Source organism: Phyllobates terribilis, unplaced genomic scaffold (genome assembly GCF_046119375.1).
Source record: "Phyllobates terribilis strain yellow unplaced genomic scaffold, ASM4611937v1 Scaffold_8__6_contigs__length_399053987, whole genome shotgun sequence".
NCBI lineage: Eukaryota > Metazoa > Chordata > Amphibia > Anura > Dendrobatidae > Phyllobates > Phyllobates terribilis.
This window is the reverse complement of record NW_027362768.1, coordinates 296049578-296069035: the sequence shown is the minus strand read 5'-3', so window position 1 is coordinate 296069035 and position 19458 is coordinate 296049578. Positions and strand designations below refer to the sequence as shown.

The following is a 19458-nucleotide window of genomic DNA, read 5'->3' as shown; positions in this document are numbered from 1 at the left end:
CAGGGACGGTATGGAGCTAGTCTACAGCTTTTTTTTGCTGAGTTGTATTTCACCACAGCCATATTCTTTAGCTTGGTGAAAGGACTTGGGAAACCATATCTACCCAGCTGTCATTTCTCCCAGGAAGTCCTTTAAAGCTGCTTTCACTTGAAATGTGGCCTTTTAGGCTTGTGGAGGCAGAAGCTGTCCACAATCTTATGGCGGCGACGACCGGGTATTCATACTCGGTCCCCAGTCGCCACTATTTGTCCCGGTGTCGTCTCCGCCTTCCACAAGCACGGGTCTCACAACATTACCCGTGCCCTCCCCAGTGCACTTACTGGGAAGGACCGCCTAACCACAAACATGTGGACAGGTGAATGTGGCCAGGGACAGTATGGAGCCAGTCCACAGCTTTTTTTGCTGAGTTGTATTTCACCACAGCCATATTCTTTAGCTTGGTGAAAGGACTTGGGAAACCATATCTACCCAGTTGTCATTTCTCCCAGGAAGTCCTCTAAAGCTGCTTTCACTTGAAATGTGGCCTTTTAGGCTCGTGGAGGCGGAAGCTTTTCATAACCTCATGCCGGCGGCGGCCGGGTGTCCATACTCGGTCCCCAGCCGCCACTGTTTCTCCCAGTGTCGTCTGCACCTTCCACAAGCACGGGTCCCATCACATTACCCGTGCCCTTCCCAGAGCACTTACTGGGAAGGACCGCCTAACTACAAACACGTGGACAGGTGAATGCGGCCAGGGACGGTGCGGAGCCAGTCCACAGCTTTTTTTGCTGAAAGTTGTATTTCACCACAGCCATATTCTTTAGCTCGGTGAAAGGACTGGCATAGAGGGAAACTGTATCTACTCTGGGTGTCATTTCTCCCAGGAAGTCCTCTAAAGCAGCTTTTGCAGAAGCAATGGCAGCCCGTCCAACATCAACTCGCACCTCTCGGTGGTGCTTTGACATACAAACATCTTTCTTTGCGCATTTAATTTCATGACTACAGAGTTGGGAAATAGCCTGATCTGCAATCCGGTTTGAAAAATAACATGCATAAGCACGTCCGATCCACATTATAAAAACAGCCATAGAGTGTCCGGGAACCTTCCCCCACACTTTTCTTAGCCAGGGCTGCTTCTCGGCAGGGTTGGACGGACCCACCAGAAAACCGGAGCTCCTCCGATGGGCCCTGGCTTCTCCTTCAGGAGAGTTCATAGTGCCGAGGTGAGGCCATGATGATGATAGAGGCCACCATCTGCTTAGTTTTCTGTTACTTGGAATGCAAGCGCAAGTATGCAGCCAGGCACCCACCCACAGGCTGCAATACTAAACTGCCAGATTTCTGGGCAGCTGCTTGCAGTTGAACTGTGGCCTTTTAGGCTCGTGGAGGCGGAAGCTTTTCACAACCTCATGCCTCATGCCTCGTGTCCATACTCTGTCCCCAGCCCTCACTATTTCTCCCGGTGTTGACTCCTCCTTCTACAAGCGTGGGTCCCTGAACATTACTGCTGGTACTTTTCTGTGGGAATTTGCTTGCCTCCTACCAGTCTGGAATATTTTCAGTAAACTATGGTACGACGCCATGGTATTAGCACTGCCCCCAGTAACAGTACCAAAGCCATCCCCAATTTCCTTCTCAGGAATTTTATTTGGTAGACTGAGTGGCTGCCCAAATACATTAGTTTCTAGCAAAGGAGCTGAAGATAGAGTGGCAGTAGGTGCAAGTTTCTCCAGCTTGTTAATGGGTGAACGGTAGCACTTTGGATCAGTGGTTAGGACTGGAGCCTCGCAACGCTGGGATCCTGGGTTCAAATCCCAGCAAGGACAACATCTGCAAGGACTTTGTATGTTCTCCCCATGTTTGCGTGGGTTTCCACCTCAGTAAAAAAGCAGCCATAGAGTGTCTGGGAACCTTCCCACACACTTTTCTTAGCCAGCACTGCTTCTCGGCAGGGTTAGACAGTCCCACCAGAGAATCCTCTGGTGTGCCCTGGCTTCTACATCAGGAGAGTTCATTACAGTGCTAACTTTGCAGCTGCTATGGGGCTCTTGAGAAGGGAAGAAAGGTGAGCCCTCAGAATCAAATCCTCTGGTGGGCACAATGTTTTTCATCTGAAACAGCTTCTCATGTGGGAGTTGTATTTCACCACAACCGTATTCTTTAGCTCGGTGAAAGGACTGGCATAGAGGGAAACCGTATCTACTCCGGCTGTCATTTCTCCGTCACCAGGTTCCGCCCATTGTCACACACGACCATGCCTGGCTGTATGTTCAGCGGTGAGAGCCACAGATCAAGCTGCTGTGTTACAGCTTTCAACAACTCTGCAGCGCTGGGCAGTTTGTCACCTAAACATTAAGCATGTTATCTTCAGCACAGCCTGTTGCCGCTTGGCCATGGCAGTGCTGCAGTGCTTTCAGCTTGTGACTGATGTGGTCATTTCGGAGATGGAGAAGGAGGTGCAGGAGCTGAACAATGTGATTACGTTGAGGTTACATTGGCGACTCTGTTTTTATACTATAGAAAGATCCTACTATTTTGGTTTTTTTACGTTATTTTTTAAGGCAAATGCATTCACCGGGAAATGTCATTTTAACATTTTAGAACCTTATCTGGCAATGTGGTGTGTGACACCTCATCAGACACATCCTGTTTCACTGATGATGGAGGGACTCTGAAAGACACATAGAGCAGGGCCACAGTAACGAGTACGACATGTTCCCATTAGAAAGGAGAGAGCCTGCTATACAGTTATAGGGTATGCAGTGAGTCCAAAGGCTGACCAAATTTAAGAAAAACCCCACTAAGAATTTAAAGACACATAGAGCAGGGCCACAGTAACAAGTACGACATGTTCCCCTTAGAAGGGAGAGAGTCTGCTATACAGTTATAGGGTATGCAGTGAGTCCAACGGCTGACCAAATTTAGGAAAAGCCCCACTAAGAAATTAAAGACACATAGAACAGGGCCACAGTAACGACAAATTCCCATTAGAAAGGAGAGGGTCTGCTATACAGTTATAGGGTATGCAGTGAGTCCAACGGCTGACCAAATTTAGGAAAAACCCCACTAAGAAATTAAAGACACATAGAACAGGGCCACAGTAACGACAAATTCCCATTAGAAAGGAGAGAGCCTGCTATGCAGTTACAGGATATGCAGTGAGTCCAACGGCTGACCAAATTTAGGAAAAACCCCACTAAGAAATTAAAGACACAGAGCAGGGCCACAGTAACGACAAATTCCCATTAGAAAGGAGAGAGTCTGCTATACAGTTATAGGGTATGCAGTGAGTCTAACGACTGACCAAATTTAGGAAAAACCCCACTCAGAAATTAAAGACACATAGAACAGGGCCACAGTAACGACAAATTCCCATTAGAAAGGAGAGAGTCTCCCATAGTGTTTGCCTATGCAGTAAATGCAAGGGCTGCCAAAAAATGGGAGGCACTTCAATGCCCCTTGGAAGAGACAGAGGTCAGAGGGCCTCCTCAAAACAATGTTCCCATTATTAGGAAGTGGGTCTCCCATAGTGTTGGCCTATGCAGTGAATGCAAGGGTTGCCAAAAATTTGGAGGCACTCCCATGCCCCTTGGAAGAGACGTGGAGGAAGACCTCATAAAAAAATGTTCCCATTAGAAAGGAGCGGGCCTCCTATACTTGTAATGCCCATGTACTAAGTGTATAGTCTGACAAACATTTACACCTGGGGGGTATGCATGAACATACTGTATAAAAAAAATTTTTACGGGCATCATAAACACCCTATAAAAAATTATGTGGGTGTTGCATCACGGACCACGGTCACCCAAGTGATATGCTGGTGGAGGATGAGGAGAAGGAGGAGGACAAGAGCAGATAGCCAAAATCAGGAAGCGTATACCCATGTCTGGGTGTTAAAAGGTGCATGGGAATACACCTCCCAAGAAAAGACACTGGATTTGAGTTTATGTTAAGCTGCTATCATTCGGTGGTGTTGAGAAGTCTGGCCCAATCCAGCCCTTGTTCATTTTTATAAGAGTCAGCCTGTCAGCATTTTCAGTTGACAGGCGGATGCGCTTATCAGTTATAATTTCACCAGCGGCACTAAAAACCAGCTCTGATAAAACATTGGCGGCATGGCAGGCCAGGACCTCCAAGGCATAGAGAGCCAGTTCATTCCATGTATCCAGCTTGGATACCCAATAATTATAAGGCACAGAGGAATCACGGAGGACGTTGGTACGGTCGGCAAGGTACTCCCTCAGCATCTTCCCAAACTTTGCACTCCTTGTAAGAGTACCTCGTGCCTCAGGGCCTGTGCGATGCGAGGGGCTGAGAAAACTCTCCCAGAACTTTGACAGTGTTCCCCTGCCTCTGCTGGATTGAAGTTGTGTCTCTCTCGCCTGTACTCTTTGGTTGTCCAATGAAGTGTGCCCTCTGCCGCCAGCGTTTTCAGATGGGAATTTTTTTAATAGCTCCGCAACAAGGGCCTTCTGGTACAGCCCCATTTTTGTAGACCTGTCCGCCTCAGGAATACGAGATATAAAGTTCTCCTTGTAGCGTAGATCTAGAAGTGTCACCAACCAGTAATGACTGTCACCCAAAATTTTGAGAACGCGAGGGTCATGGGAAAGGCAGAGTAACATAAACTCAGCCATGTGTGCCAGACTACTAACAAGCAAGACTTCCGTGTCCTCACCAAGAGGATGACTGACCATGCTCTCCTCCTCCTCCTCCTCCTCTCTGTCCTCTGGCCATCCACGCAGAACAGACGGTATGACAGTTATGCAGGTAGTACCGTCTATAGCGCATGAAACTAGCTCCTGTCCTTCCTCCTCCTCCTCCTCTTCCTCATTGTCACCAAATTCACATTGGGATGAGATGAGGCTGGGCTGTGTGTAATCACTCTGTATGGTTTCTTGCTCCATCTCATCGTGCTCCGCCTGCAATGCATCCTCTTTGATTGTGAGCAGAGAGCATTTCAGAAGACAGAGAAGTGGGATGGTGACGCTAATTATGGCATCATAACCGCTCACCATCTTGGTGGAGTCCTCAAAGTTTTGGAGGATGGTACACGTCTGTCCACTCCTGAGGTCTTATGTGTGGAGTCTGAACTGAATACCGACAGCCTTGTTGATGCTGGTACTCAACAACTGCCCTCTTCTGCTCACAAATCCTTCCCAACATCTGCAGTGTAGCGTTCCAAAGAGTGGGGACATCACACACCAGTCTGTGAGCTGGAAGCTGCAAACGCTGCTGAAACACGGCAAGGGCGGCGGAAGCTGTAGCTGACTTTCTAAAATGGGCACACAGGCGGCGTACTTTAACAAGCAGATCCGGCAGCTCCGGGTAGGATTTGAGTTGCGGAATGCTTCCGTCTCGATGAGCCTAAAAGGCAAAATTTCGAGCGCAAGCAGTCATGAAGTGTGAAAATTTAGTAGTGTGGCCTGTGGGGCGTTGGCTTCATATTTGCGCTTGCATTCCAAGGACTGGGGTATGGACAACTGAACGCTGCGCTGGGACAAGGACATGGACTTGCTTCCTGATGCTGCTACTTGAGAGTGCGCAACGACAGGTGCAGAGCAGGAGGCATTTTCGCATGCACCATGGACAGGGGATTGGCTTGCATGCACAACAGCGGAAGAAGCAATGGTGCCGCCTGCAGACACTGTTCCTGGACCCTGGGGTTCGGCCCACAAAGTCGGGTGCTTTGCTACCATGTGTCTGATCATGCTGGTGGTGGTCAGGCTGGTCGTTTTGCCACCCCTGCTGATGCTGGCCTGGAAGGTGGTGCAAATGGCCTTCTTGGGGTTATTGACAGAGTCTTTAAAAAACAACCAGACTCAGGAAGACCTAACAGTTGTACTGGCAACTTTCTTCGTGTTGGTGTTACGGGGAACAGTTGCCTGCCTTCTGTCTGCAGCCACCACACTGCTTCTTCCTGCCTGTTGGACTGCTCTGCCTCCCTCCCCCTGTGTGCTGCTGTCCTCGCTCTGCCTGTCCTCCTGCCAGGTTGGGTCAGTTACTATATCATCCACCACCTCGTCTTCCACTTCCGCACCCTGGTCCTCCTCCTGACTTTCTGGCAATTGGGTCTCATCATCGTCCACCTCTTGTGACACTTTCCCACCATTGCCTTCGTGTGACCGTGGCTGCTCAAATATTTGGGCATCGCTACACGCAATCTCCTCTTGCCCCGCTTCAAGTGGACCGGGAGAGAGGCCCGAATCTATAAATGGAAAAGTGAACAGCTCTTCAGAGTGTCCACGTGTGGGATCAGTTGTCTCAGGGTACTCGGCATGGTAGGAGGAAGGAGGATCAGGGTGAGGAATATGCGGTCCAGACTCACGGTTACTGAGACTTGACCGTGTGGAAGACAGGGTGGTGGTGGCGGCTAAGTGACTGGAAGCATTATCCGCTATCCAACCAACAACCTTTTGACACTGCTCTGCGTTCAATAGTGGTTTTAAATACCTGGCCTATAGGTAACTAGTTTGAACAGCAAACTGGTGTCAATTGCTTCACTGACACACTGAAAGAAATTTTTAATGGAGGCTAGAAATGGCAGTATTTTCTGATAACATATATGTGATCCATGTGACGGAGAAAACAGAGTTTTAAGTACCTGGCCTGTAGGTAACTAGTTTGAATAGCAAACTGGTGTGAATTGCTTCACTTACACGCTGAAGGAAATTTTAAATGGAGGCCAGAATTGGCAGTATTTTCTGACAAAGTATACGTGATCCGTGTGACGGAGAAATCAGAGTTTTAAATACCTAGCCTGTAGGTAACTAGTTTGAACAGCAAACTGGTGTGAATTGCTTCACTGACACGCTGAAGGAAATTTTTAATGGAGGACAGAAATGGCAGTATTTTCTGACAAAGTATATGTGATCCATGTGACGGAGAAAACAGAGTTTTAAATACCTAGCCTGTAGGTAACTAGTTTGAACAGCAAACTGGTGTGAATTGCTTCACTGACACACTGAAGGAAAATTTTAATGGAGGTAATATGCAAATCGCCTCTACATAGAAAAAGAGGCCTTGTACTCTACAGCGCCACCTATTGGAAGCAGCAATCCTACAAGTCACAATCAACCCTTTAACGAGTCGTGCAATATGACTTAGGATAAAAGCCAAATCAAAATCTTAATTTGCAGACACTGTGTTTCGGGCTGTTGGCCCTCGTCAGTGCAAAGTATGAGAATTGATTTGGCTAGGTGAGAGGCTCTGGACTGAGGTCTAAGGGGTGACGTTTCTCCTTATGGAGAGTGACACACCAGCTCTGGCACGTTAAGGTAAGGAGGCTGGCAGAAATGGCAGTATTTTCTGACAACGTATATGTGATCCGTGTGAAGGAGAAAACAGAGTTTTAAATACCTGGCCTGTAGGTAACTAGTTTGAACAGTAAACTGGTGTGAATTGCGTCACTGACACACTGAAGGAAATTTTTAACGGAGGCCAGAAATGGCAGTATTTTCTGACAACGTATATGTGATCCGTGTGAAGGAGAAAACAGAGTTTTAAATACCTGGCCTGTAGGTGACTAGCTTGAGCAGCAAACTGGTGTGAATTGCTTCACTGACACACTGAAGCAAATTTTTAACGGAGGCCAGAAATGGCAGTATTTTCTAACAACGTATATGTGGTCCGTGTGATGGAGAAAACAGAGTTTTAAATACCTGGCCTGTAGGTATCTAGTTTGAACAGCAAACCGGTGTCAAAAACTTCGCTGACACAGTGAAAAAAAATTGGAATAGAGGCCAAAAATGGCAGTATTTTGTGACAACATATAAGTGATCCATGTGACGGAGAAAACACAGTTCTGTTTTGAGAAATGTTGTGCCCAACCCTGGATCGGTTCAACTTGGTTTATTTGGGGCTTTATCTCACCTCTGCCTACGACATAGCCCAAATATTTGGCTTCATCAATGCCCATGGCACATTTCTTCGGGTTGATGGAAAACTCCGCCTTCCATAGAGCATCAAATATCGCCTGGACTTTGCTCAGATGGCTTCCCCAATCCTGACTTTAGATCATGATATTATCCAGGTAGGCAGCTGCATACTTCTTGTGGGGAGCTAGGTTCCTGTCTATGGCTTTCTGGAAGGTAGCTAAAGCTCCTTGCAACCCAAAAGGCATCTTTGTGTACTAGAAGCACACATCTGGCGTTGAAATGGCCCTCTTTTCATTGGCATCTTGGGACATAGAAATTTGCCAATACCCTTTTGTGAGGTCAAGGGTGGAAATGTACCTGGCCGGCCCTAGCCTTTCAATTAGTTCATCTACCCTGGGCATTGGGTACGAATCAAACTTAGAGTCCTCATTCAGTTTCCTATAGTCATTGAAAAACCGCCATTCTCCATCTGGTTTCGGCTCTAAGACTATGGGACTGGACCAGCCACTCTTGGACTCTTTAATGACTACCAGACTCAGCATACGCTTCACCTCTTTCGAGATTACCTCTCGGCGGGCTTCAGGGATCCAATATGGCTTCATGTTTACTTGGACATGAGGCTCCGTAAGCACCTCATGCCCTATGATCTGAGTACACCCCGGTAGATCCGAGAACAGGTCCCTGTTCCACTGTAGCAACTCTTGGCACTGCTGCTTTTGGGCACGTGACAGCAACTCTGCCACCTTGACCTCTCCCATGTTGGCTTCAGACTTCGCCAACAAACACGGAGCTTCCACGGGCTCCCTATCTCGCCATGGCTTAATCAGGTTTATGTGATACACCTGGCAGGGCTTCCTTCTCCAAGGTTGATGGACTTTATAGTTGACATCGCCAAACTTTTCCACTACTTCATAGGGGCCCTGACATTTAGCCAGGAATTTGCTCTCCACCGTAGGTACCAGCACCAGTAGGCGATCCCTAGGGTTGAAGTGTCTCACCCTCGCCGACCTATTGTACACCCTCGACTGTGCCTCTTGTTCTATGAGGGGGTGTTCTTTCACAATGGGCATCACCTCTGCAATCCTCTCTTGCATCTAGGCCACATGTTTGATTACACTGCTGTAGGGTGTAGACTCAGCTTCCCAGGTCTCCTTTGCTAAGTCCAGAAGTCCGCAGGGGTGTCGGCCATACAACAGCTCAAAAGGGGAGAACCCAGTAGAGGTCTGTGGGACTTCTCTGATTGAGAATAGAAGGTAAGGAAGTAGACAGTCCCAGTCCCGGCCATCTTTCTCTACGACCTTCTTCAACATGGCCTTCAAGGTTTTGTTAAACTTCTCTACCAAGCCATGTGTCTGTGGGTGGTAAACTAAGGTCCTGAGTTGCGTGATTTGCAGGGTCTTGCACAACTTTCTCATCGCCTTTCAAATACAATCAGGGACACCTCAACGTCATCACCCGGGGTCATCTTTTATAAGGCTCTTCTTACAGTTTTCCTGAAGTGTGAATCGTCATCTGGACTTGGGAGTGTGGAGGTTGCCCTGCCACAGATCACCTCGGCTAGGAGCTCCATCTGCTGCTTGTGCTACTGCTGTTGCCACTGCGGCTGTTGATGCTGCTGCGCCTGCTGCTGCTGTTGCCACTGCTGTTGCTGCTGCTGATGCTGCTGGAGACTAGCCTGCACCAGTTGCTTTATCAGCATCTCCATGCTGCCGAACGTCCGTTGCTGGCTGGCGGCCTTAACCCAGGACAAAAACGGTTTTCTGTAGCTGTAACATTGCCCCTTGGTATTCGTGCCCATGCTTCTAGCACCAATTGTAGGGTTTTTCTCACTCCACTGCTTTTGAGGTAGGCACAGGAAGCAGTTCCTTTAAAATGTCCAAGGCAGGTTTATTATAACTTCATAAACTGCTCCACATAAGCAAAACAAAACACAGCCTTGTTCGGCACAGAGTAACAAAACGGAAAATAAACAGTCCATACAGTAGTACGGGTTCGCCCGCTCACGGTCAGTGTCCTTTAGCACAAACACGCTGGAGGTCTCCACACCTCCAGCCACAGACACTGAATGAGACACTCGGTCTCCATTTTATTTACCAAAACCACGCCCTGGGATGGGGATATGTGAGCAGCCATTTCCTCTTATCTGTTATGACTGCTCGTAAAACACACTCTTAGCCCTCTCAGCACTACGTGAGCTGGACCATGCTTTCCCGGGTTTTCATCACTGAAGCTACCAACCTCGTTGATACATATCTCCCCTCAAGGACCTGTGCGGCAGCCATCTTACAATCAGTATGGGAATATAACATGCTTTTTGTCTTCTTTTATTTTACAATATAAGGTTGACTTGTACAAGTTTGTGAAAACTGCCCTGCCTATGAGAGGTGCAAATTGTTCAGAAATCAAGAATTAAGTTGAAGCAGAGTACATTTTTGTCCTGTCCATAAAAAGTGCACATAAACACTATAATAATAAATGAAAGTTACTGTGTATATAAACAGAAATAATGGTTACCTAGCAGTCCATGGACTCCTTCAGAAAATGCATGTTCATCCAATGTGTAAAAACCTAAGAAATCCCTGTGTACAGGATGACCTTTCCATACTTCATGCAGAATAATAACAAATGTTGCTCCTTCTCCGAATGAAAAGGTCACATTACTGCCCTTTTTTACTTCCAGATTAAACCTGGAAGAGAACACATAGAAAAATAACAGATTCTGTACCATATGCACTACATTTCAGATTTATTTACTATTTACTATACTTATACTCTACTTCTTCAATGACCTGAAATGTATGATTGGCATAATTTCTGCTATTTGGTACAAAAAATGGGAGAGGGTAGTAAGGGAGAGACAACATATGGGGTAAGGGAGGGAGAGAGGTAGACAGGAAGGGAAAGAGAGGGAGAGAAGGATGTAGGGAAGGAGTGTAAGGAGATGGACATACTGCCCACATTCCCCCTTGAAGAACGAGTTTAATGTTATGATATGCAATGTGAACTGTGATGTGCCTTAATGATGTTGGTATTGTGAACTGCTTGACAGTAAGTGTCTTAAAAGGCTCAGCGTGTGTAGAATAAATACCTAAGGTCTAATGTGAGCGGCACCGCATGACGTGAATGTTCCTGCGCAGAACGGGAGAAGGAGAAACCATGATCCAGGGCATAAACGAGGAAGACTGACTGAGAGACAGTGTGATTTATCGGAGATGGGTCCTGGGAGAGGACGCCTAGCAGTACGGCCCAGAGTTTATATATGACATATGTTGATACCAGCAGACTGGTAGGGGGGACACATTAGCAAATGCAGAGAAAAAGCGTTAGTCCACTGAATGAGTACACCTTTTTTTTCTTAAACCATCCTAGTCCCATTAAGTATAAGTTGTATAGTAGGGTTTAACCTCTTCAATGTTTAAAATCTAACATTTTCACTGCTAACATTGTCCTTGGTGACAAGATGTATAAATCCTCTTTTTCTCTTAGTTTTTGCTGTGCTCCTAAGATGTCTATGCATAGGATCCTAAGCGTTGAGGCATGAACCTGCATGGGACAGTTTATAGGAATAGTACAGAATTAGAAGTTTCTTACCCTTCCTCGCTTACAGAAGCTGTTTTCTGCCATAAGAAGGTTTTTTTGTCTTTATGGTTTAGGACTGTGACTTTCTCATTGGTCACCTCAATTCTTATCTTCAATGCTGTGTTTACAATCCCAATTCTTCCAAAATAAGTTTCATTTGATATGACATTATTGTCAGTTTTCTTATTTCCGATAAGTTCCCCATTGACTGCAATACCTAGAAAAAAATATAGGCTTTATCATTTTTTTGTTTTTAGCAACACTGATAAACTAATAATTGTATAATCACCACATTATGGGGAACCTGGAAATGGCTGTATCTTGAAGCTTCGGGGTCCCAATGCAAAATCTCTAGTAGGACCACCAACTTTAATAATATTGGTTTTCTCATCAGGGCCAAATGGATCTTTTTTTTGCCTCCTATGCTCCAGGGCATGACTGTTTTTTGGAATCATGAAGGTCTGTTCTTTCATATATGGCAGATCTTATTGATGGGTAATCAGTGAGTGCAGTTGGAAAACACCTTTAATGACAACCAAATGCACCTGAGTAGCATGCCAAGGGCCACTTTATCACTATCTGTACGATTTACAGAAGGTTTTGGAAAAAAAGTGGAACAAGTTACTCTGGGGTTGGATTTTTTCCTGGAATACCAAAGAGTAACTTTTTGCTCATCGGAGCCAGGAACAAAAATATGAGGTGATGATGGGTCCTTTACTCTGAGTGGGTGGGAGTCTCCACTGATACAACAGAAAGAGTAATAAGTCAGTTTTCATAGAAGCAAGGACACTTTTTGGATTTATTATATTGAAGAGGGGCTAAAAACTTTTTTTTCCTCTCTGGTGAAAAAAAAACAGTTTACATCAGCTCAGTGATTGGCTGCAGCGGTGGTGAAAGCTGTAATTGTGATGTCACCACTGCAACCAAAACACAGAGACCAGATCAGCCACGGGGAGCCGGCACTGGACCGGGACTTAGTACCTGGCTTTATTATTTTATATGTCAGCAAATGTTTGGGGACCATTTTTCTAAAAGTAGAAAACCCCTTTAAGGAATATGGAGCATTATACATTCTGGAGACATGCAGATGTGTCCAACATTTCTCATAATATAAATTAACCCATTCTCACACAGACACATATAGCATAACCAAGTCCTGAGAGTGACTCAAAAACTTTTTTTTTCCAAGGGTGGTCACCTTGTGCCACTCATTTTTGGATATATTGAGCCCAGAGGAAATATAAAAAAGGAAGGACATATCTACAAGGGTGTACCTAAATATTACCTAGCTGTCTATCTTCGATAAGATTCAGAATCACACCCGGCTTCTCCTGAATATTGAAGCACAGTGCATCACTCTTCTCAGGAACATTTATCACAAAATGAGGGTCAGAATCCACTGTGAATACAAATAATTACATAAGAATTGAAAATCCATGTATATAAGTCATTGTTGGGAGATAGACCGTATTATAGGCAGAGACGTGCACACTGTACTAGAGCACATGGACAATATGATCATGAGATCTTATCAGATGACTGCATGCATACGGCCATATAAAGAACCATAACTTTTGTATTTTTCTGTCAATGTAAAAATCAATGTTACCTTTTAAGGCCTTGAATTTTAAAAAACAAGTAATATTTTTTCATGTAACCTCTTTGGAGTCCATTTAAAATAACAATAAACTTTTGTTGTTTGTTTGGGGGGGTGGAAAAAAACGCTATTTTAACATGGTTTCATCCTTGGAGAGGGCTGACTCACAAGGTTGCCTAAGATCACTGCCATGAATAAAGTATGGGATCTAAACAGGTCCGGCGTTAGCACCCGGCGCACCCGGGCAAGTCCCGGGGCCCTGAGCAGGCAGGGAGGCCCACTCACCATCGGGCACCCCGCCGCGCTATGGGACCCGTGAGAGGAGGAGAGCGGTGTCAGCGCCCGCTCCCCCCCGCTTGCTCAGGACCCCGGCAGCCGGCACAATACTTACCTCTCCCCGTGCCTCCGCAGCAGCTCCGATCTATTCCGCGGCTGCAGCAGTGATGTCTCAGGTCAGAGGGCGTGGTGACGTCTTTATACCGCGCTCTCTCCTGAGCTGTCACAGCGCAGAGCGGGAAGACACCGGCGTGCGTGAGGAGTCCGGAGCAGCGGCAGCAGGTGAGAAGTGAGGTGAGTATTTGATTTTTTTTTTTATTGTATGGAGGCATGGGGCATTATATGGTGGGGTGGGGGTGTGTGACATCCTGCAGGGGGAATTATAAATGAGGGGGGGGGTGACATCCTGCATGGGGCATTATATGGTGGGGTGTGACATTCTGCATGGGGAATTATAAAAGAGGGGGGCTGTGACATCCTGCATGGGGCATTATAAGTGGGGGGGGGTGTGACATCCTGCATGGGGCATTATAAGGGTGGGGGGGTGACATCTTGCATGGGGCATTATAAGGGAGGTGGGGGTGTGACATCCTGCATGGGGCATTATATGGGGGGGGGCAAGTGACATCCTGCATGGGGCATTATATGGGGGGGGGCAACTGACATCCTGCATGGGGCATTATAAGGGAGGGGGCGTGTGTGACATCCTGCATGGGGCATTATAAGGGAGGGGGGGTGACATCCTGCATGGGGCATTATAAGGGAGGTGGGGGGGTGACATCCTGCATGGGGCATTATAAGGGAGGTGGGTGGGTGTGACATCCTGCATGGGGCATTATAAGGTGGGGGTGTGTGACATCCTGCATGGGGCATTATATGGGGGGGGAGTGACATCCTGCATGAGGCATTATATGGGGGGGGAGTGACATCCTGCATGGGGCATTATAAGGGAGGGGGGGTGAAATCCTGCATGGGGCATTATAAGGGGTGGTGACATCCTGCATGGGGCATTATTAGGGGGGGTGACATCCTGCATGGGGCATTATATGGGGGGGACGAGTGACATCCTGCATGGGGCATTATAAGGGAGGGGGGGCGTGTGTGATATGCTGCATGGGGCATTATAAGGGAGGGGTGTGTGACATCCTGCATGGGGCATTATAAGGGAGGTGGGGGGGTGACATCCTGTATGGGGCATTATAAGGGAGGGGGGTGACATCCTGCCTGGGGCATTATATGGGGGGGAGTGACATCCTGCATGGGGCATTATAAGGGTGGGGTGACATTGTGGCGCCCCTGAGGGTTCGATCGCCACAGGGATACTGCACCTCTTTAATGGGGTGTGGTATCTCTCCTTTGAGGTAAGGATGGTGCAACTGTCAGGACCACACCTCTGCATCCAACACTACACTTCTCCCACCTGCAGAGGGGGCTAATAGGCACTACAGTGCTGCCCCTTTCAGGATAAGTGGAGATGGGGGAACCAAAAGATAGAGGGAACCATGTAGTGGATGAGGGTGGAGGACGCACATGTAGGTTACACTTAATAATTGATATTTAATAAACAGCCATCTTGGGCTTATGGTCTTTTGATTGTGATCTTCATCACTGAACGTGGCTTTCTGTGTGAACCTGCAGTTGATGGGGACACGGTCCTCGTACTCTGGCCTTGAGTCGAGGAGCGGGCAAGAGTTAACGGTTGTCTCTACCCGGTCAAGGTCCCTACTCAAGAAGGCCTGGAGCAGAGGAGTCTAGCTCCACCGCAAAAGGATCCCAGGGGGATGCAGACGGAGGGTATACGCCACCTGTCCTCACTACTCTGGCCTAGTCAGAGGGATTCCTGCTGCAAGAGGGGTACCAGCCCCCGATATCAGACTTTGTTACTCTATGTCTCAGTCGGAGAAGCCCAGGGGCTCAGTGGATCCCACCGGGTAACGGAGCGGAGTCGCCACCCGTACCCTTGTCCTGTGCATAGTCCAGAGGGAGACCCGGCCTTTCTACACACACGGATAGGAGAGGACTTAATTTGAAGTCTAGGAACACTTTGGTGCGGGGTCCTGATTAAAGCAACTGAATTACTCGGAGGTTGTCGGACCCCCGGTCCTGGTGGCCGCAGAGCCCCGCGAGGAGCAGGGAGAAGCCTTGCAGCTGCATGCTCTACCGTGAGTAAAAACCCTGGAAGTCTACCCCTATGGCCTCCAGTCTCTTTATTTCTGCACCGCACAGCACAGCACCAGAACTCCTCCACTACAACTCCCTCCATCCGTCTCTCTGCCCTGAGACCCTGCTCCGCCTGTGGGGAGTAGCACCATCTCCTGCTGCCACTACATCCCGCCTCAGAGGACTGCCGCAGCGCTGGTGGCCATCACCAGACACCACAGGTGGCGTAGTCAATTTCACCACTCGATGAACACTAACCCTGTCAGCCCATTACATCCTTTTAATGTGACGGCCCAGGGCACGGAATGGGTCCAGGCCACGGCTACAACCCACCAAACATCAGACCAGGCTCTGAGTATCCCCATCTCCCAGGGTAGGGCTGTGAGTGTCACAACATCCTGCATGGGGCATTATTAGGGGGGGTGACATCCTGCATGGGGCATTATATGGGGGGGGGAGTGACATCCTGCATGGGGCATTATAAGGGAGGGGGGGTGTGACATCCTGCATGGGGCATTATAAGGGGGGGTGACATCCTGCATGGGGCATTATTAGGGGGGGTGACATCCTGCATGGGGCATTATAAGGGGAGCTGACATCCTGCATGGGACGGGACATTATATGGGGGGAACAGCCTGTGTGGGGCGTTATGTGGGGGGAACAGCCTGTGTGGGGCATTATGTGGGGGGAACAGCCTGCATGGAGCATTATGTGGGGGCACAGCCTGCATGGAGCGTTATATGGGGGCCAGTATTCTGTATGGTTCATTGTATGGGGGCCAGTATTCTGTATGGATCGTTATATGGGGGCCAGTATCCTGTACGGAGCGTTATATGGGGGCCAATATCCTGTATGGAGCGTTATATGGGGGCCAGTATCCCGTATGGAGTGTTATATGGGGGCCAGTATCCTTTATGGAGCGATTCGCTGGTTTCTGAGCTATTGTAGAATTTACAATAGATATCACTCATGTAATGTAAGAAGTGAAATCTTTGGCATTGTACTATATATATATATATATATATATATATATATATATATATATATATATATATATATATATATATAAATATTTCTCTGCTGTATCTGTGCATCATGAATCGTGGTATGTGTTAAAGGGGCCCACTGGGACTCTTTTGCCCAGGGCCCACAAAAACCTGGAGCCGGCCCTGGATCTAAACATCCTCCAAGAACAACTTCTCCCATCAGCCAGGAGGAATTTGGTGAAGAACAATGATTTTTCCAGCATGTTGGAGACCATGTCAGAAGTCCGAATTTTCACTGGAGCCCATAGGACTTTGGTCATAGCTCTCCCTATCAGCTAATTGGTGGAGTGGAACGTGTCTGGGACACATCTTGGACTGGTCATGCCACCGCATTTCAGAGTAAAACCTACCTGGACGCAATCGCTTACCCAAAATCTAGCCTGTGGCTTGTGCAACATGAATCTGACAACAAGTTCCCTTTAATTAAAAATAATATACTATCTGATTTGCATTTGCAGCCCCTGTTATCAAGGAAAACAGACAAGTAACATCAGGGCTATTTACACCTAGCCATAAAGTTACGTTACCAGTATCTAGGTGATCACATGATCACCAGGACCAATGATGGAGTTGATTATCTCTACATATAAGCCATATGTGCAAAGGGATCAGGAAGGCAGAAAGAGAATAAGATAATTTCTGCCTTTACTTATTGAAGAAAATATAACCAGTGATAATATGGAACATCCTGTGTTTAATAAAGTTGCAATATGACTATGTTAGTTTTTTTTAATTGCAATAATTACTTACCAAAATTTGGAGAGGATTGATAATAACTTGGGTAGGCTGGGGAGGAAGAGAAAAGCTCATTAATATAAACCTATTCCTTACACAGTAGTGAAGCTCAACCTTTGATGAGCCAAAGCTATTATTCGGTTATTCCCATGTTGGATATTTATTGCATATGCAATAAATGTCTAAAAGATGGTCATCCCATCTCTGGGGCCCAACTCTATCCCAGTCGCTGTTAATGGAAAGGTGGATGTGCATGCAGAGCTCTCTCCATTCATATATATGGGAGGTCCAAAAACTGTGGAGAGGTTTGCCTAACTTATTTTGGGAACTGCCAAAGAAATGTAATATCCAGTGATGTTATTAGAAGGTATCGTATGGTTAAAGGATTTTCCGAGTTGATAAAATAAAAAATATAGAACTGTGCCTATTCATGTAATGTAAAAATAATTATGCCACCAAAGCTTAGAAGTATTTATCGTTCTTTTCATTATCCTGCGCAGTTCTGCACAGCACCTTTGTTTTGATGCTGCGAGCACCTGCTATGGGTAGGATTACAAATGTGAAGGACTACAGTTTCCATGAGTCTGTTCTCCTCTCATAGACATTGCCTTTTTTACAGCAGCCTACATTCTCCTCTGTTAAAATATGTAAGCTTGATTCATTACTCTGACAGCTATGTTTTTATGTTGCTTACTGACTCTGCATTAACTGCTACCTAGCATGTGAAACATGATCCCTTCATAGACAGACATAAAGGAGGAGAGCTTGGAATAGAGGAATTAAGAAAAATAAGAGGTAGGTCTCGTTTCACAGCCTACTACAGGGAAGGGGTGATAACACGAACAAGTCATCACACCAGCAGATGCATTTCAACTACAGTCAGTACATTACTGTATGTAAATTATTTGCACAAAACGTTTAATCATAAAACCAAACAGGTCTGGAGGTGGTATTTTTCTGTTAAAGATGCATACAAGACATACATAACCCATTATTAACAACTGTCAATAGCAGTTAGGCTGATTGATGATGGTATGAAGATAGCAACAGTTTGTTTGCACCTTTTTTGATCAATAATTAAGGCACTGTTACCCAAGAATGGAACGTCACTTCACTGAAAGGAAACCTATCACATTTTTCAGAGAAAAGAAAAAGCAACGGAAGAAACAAGTTCACTGAGCATAGATTCCAGCCAGAATTCATGAAGATTAAAAGGAAAAGCCATCAAAGAGAAAACCTAAATTTAAGAAAAGGGGGTATCGTGTAAAATAAAATATCTAAAATCACTAAAGAAGTTGGTTTACGTGATAAAGAGGAACTGAGGATTGTTAAAAATAAACAGTAAAATAAGAGAACAGAATTATGTTTTTCTACCTATGATTTCCATACAGGTTTAATAAAGAGAACTATTGCCAAATATTGGAACGTGCTTAACCCCTTAACAACATATGACGTACTGTTATGTTGACTCCCAAACTTTGGTGGGTTCTCGCAAGCGAGCCCATATCTTTGCCGGCGGTTGATGGATTAATTATTGAGCTATCATCTGCCTGCGGCTCTTAACCTGTGAAATGCCGCTGTCAATCTCTGACAGCAGCATTTAATGCGTGCAGGCAGGGGGGTGCGTCATTCTATAATCCCATTGGTGTGATGTGATCGTTCGGCACTGATGGATTTCCATGACAGCCAGGGATCTGCTGAAGACCCCCATGCATGTTATTACGGTATTCTTGTGAAAGCCACCCTGTAGCTGGTGTTCATTGGAGACCGTAATTTCCCATATACATAACCGTGCTAATGGACAGCTATGTATAGCACAAGCAATTAGATGGCTGCGGATTCAAGTTCCCTAAGTGGACTATTAAATACGGTAGAAAGGGAAAAAAATGTTTTTTAAAAATATAAAAAAAAATAAATAAATTAAAAGTTCATATCACCCCCTTTTTCCCCATAAAAAATAAAGCAATTTAAAAATATATACACATTTGGTATCGCTGCATTCGTAAAAGTAAATTCAGTAAACGGCATAGCAAGAAGAAAAATTGAAATGCCAGAATTAAGGTGTTTTTGGCAGCCGCAACATTGCAGTAAAATGCAGTAAGATGCGATCAAAACATCGTATCTACCCCAAAATGGTATCAGTAGAAACGTCAGCTCAGGGTGCAAAAAATAAGCCCTCACACAGCCCTATATCCTGAAAATGGAAAAC

At 46.2% G+C, this 19458-nt stretch overlaps 1 protein-coding gene across 10 annotated transcripts in view; it reads right to left on the bottom strand.

The window, feature by feature from the left end:
* LOC141157339 (inter-alpha-trypsin inhibitor heavy chain H3-like) overlaps window positions 1-19458 on the bottom strand; it is a 148748-nt gene that overhangs the window by 12355 nt on the left and 116935 nt on the right. For all 10 annotated transcript variants that reach the window (XM_073644449.1, XM_073644450.1, XM_073644451.1 and 7 more), the window contains 4 exons: window positions 17265-17300; window positions 12721-12834; window positions 11448-11652; window positions 10371-10543 (listed from right to left, as the gene is read on the bottom strand). In XM_073644449.1, coding sequence (XP_073500550.1) covers window positions 10371-10543; window positions 11448-11652; window positions 12721-12834; window positions 17265-17300 — 528 coding nt within the window. The remainder of the gene's footprint in view (window positions 1-10370; window positions 10544-11447; window positions 11653-12720; window positions 12835-17264; window positions 17301-19458) is intronic.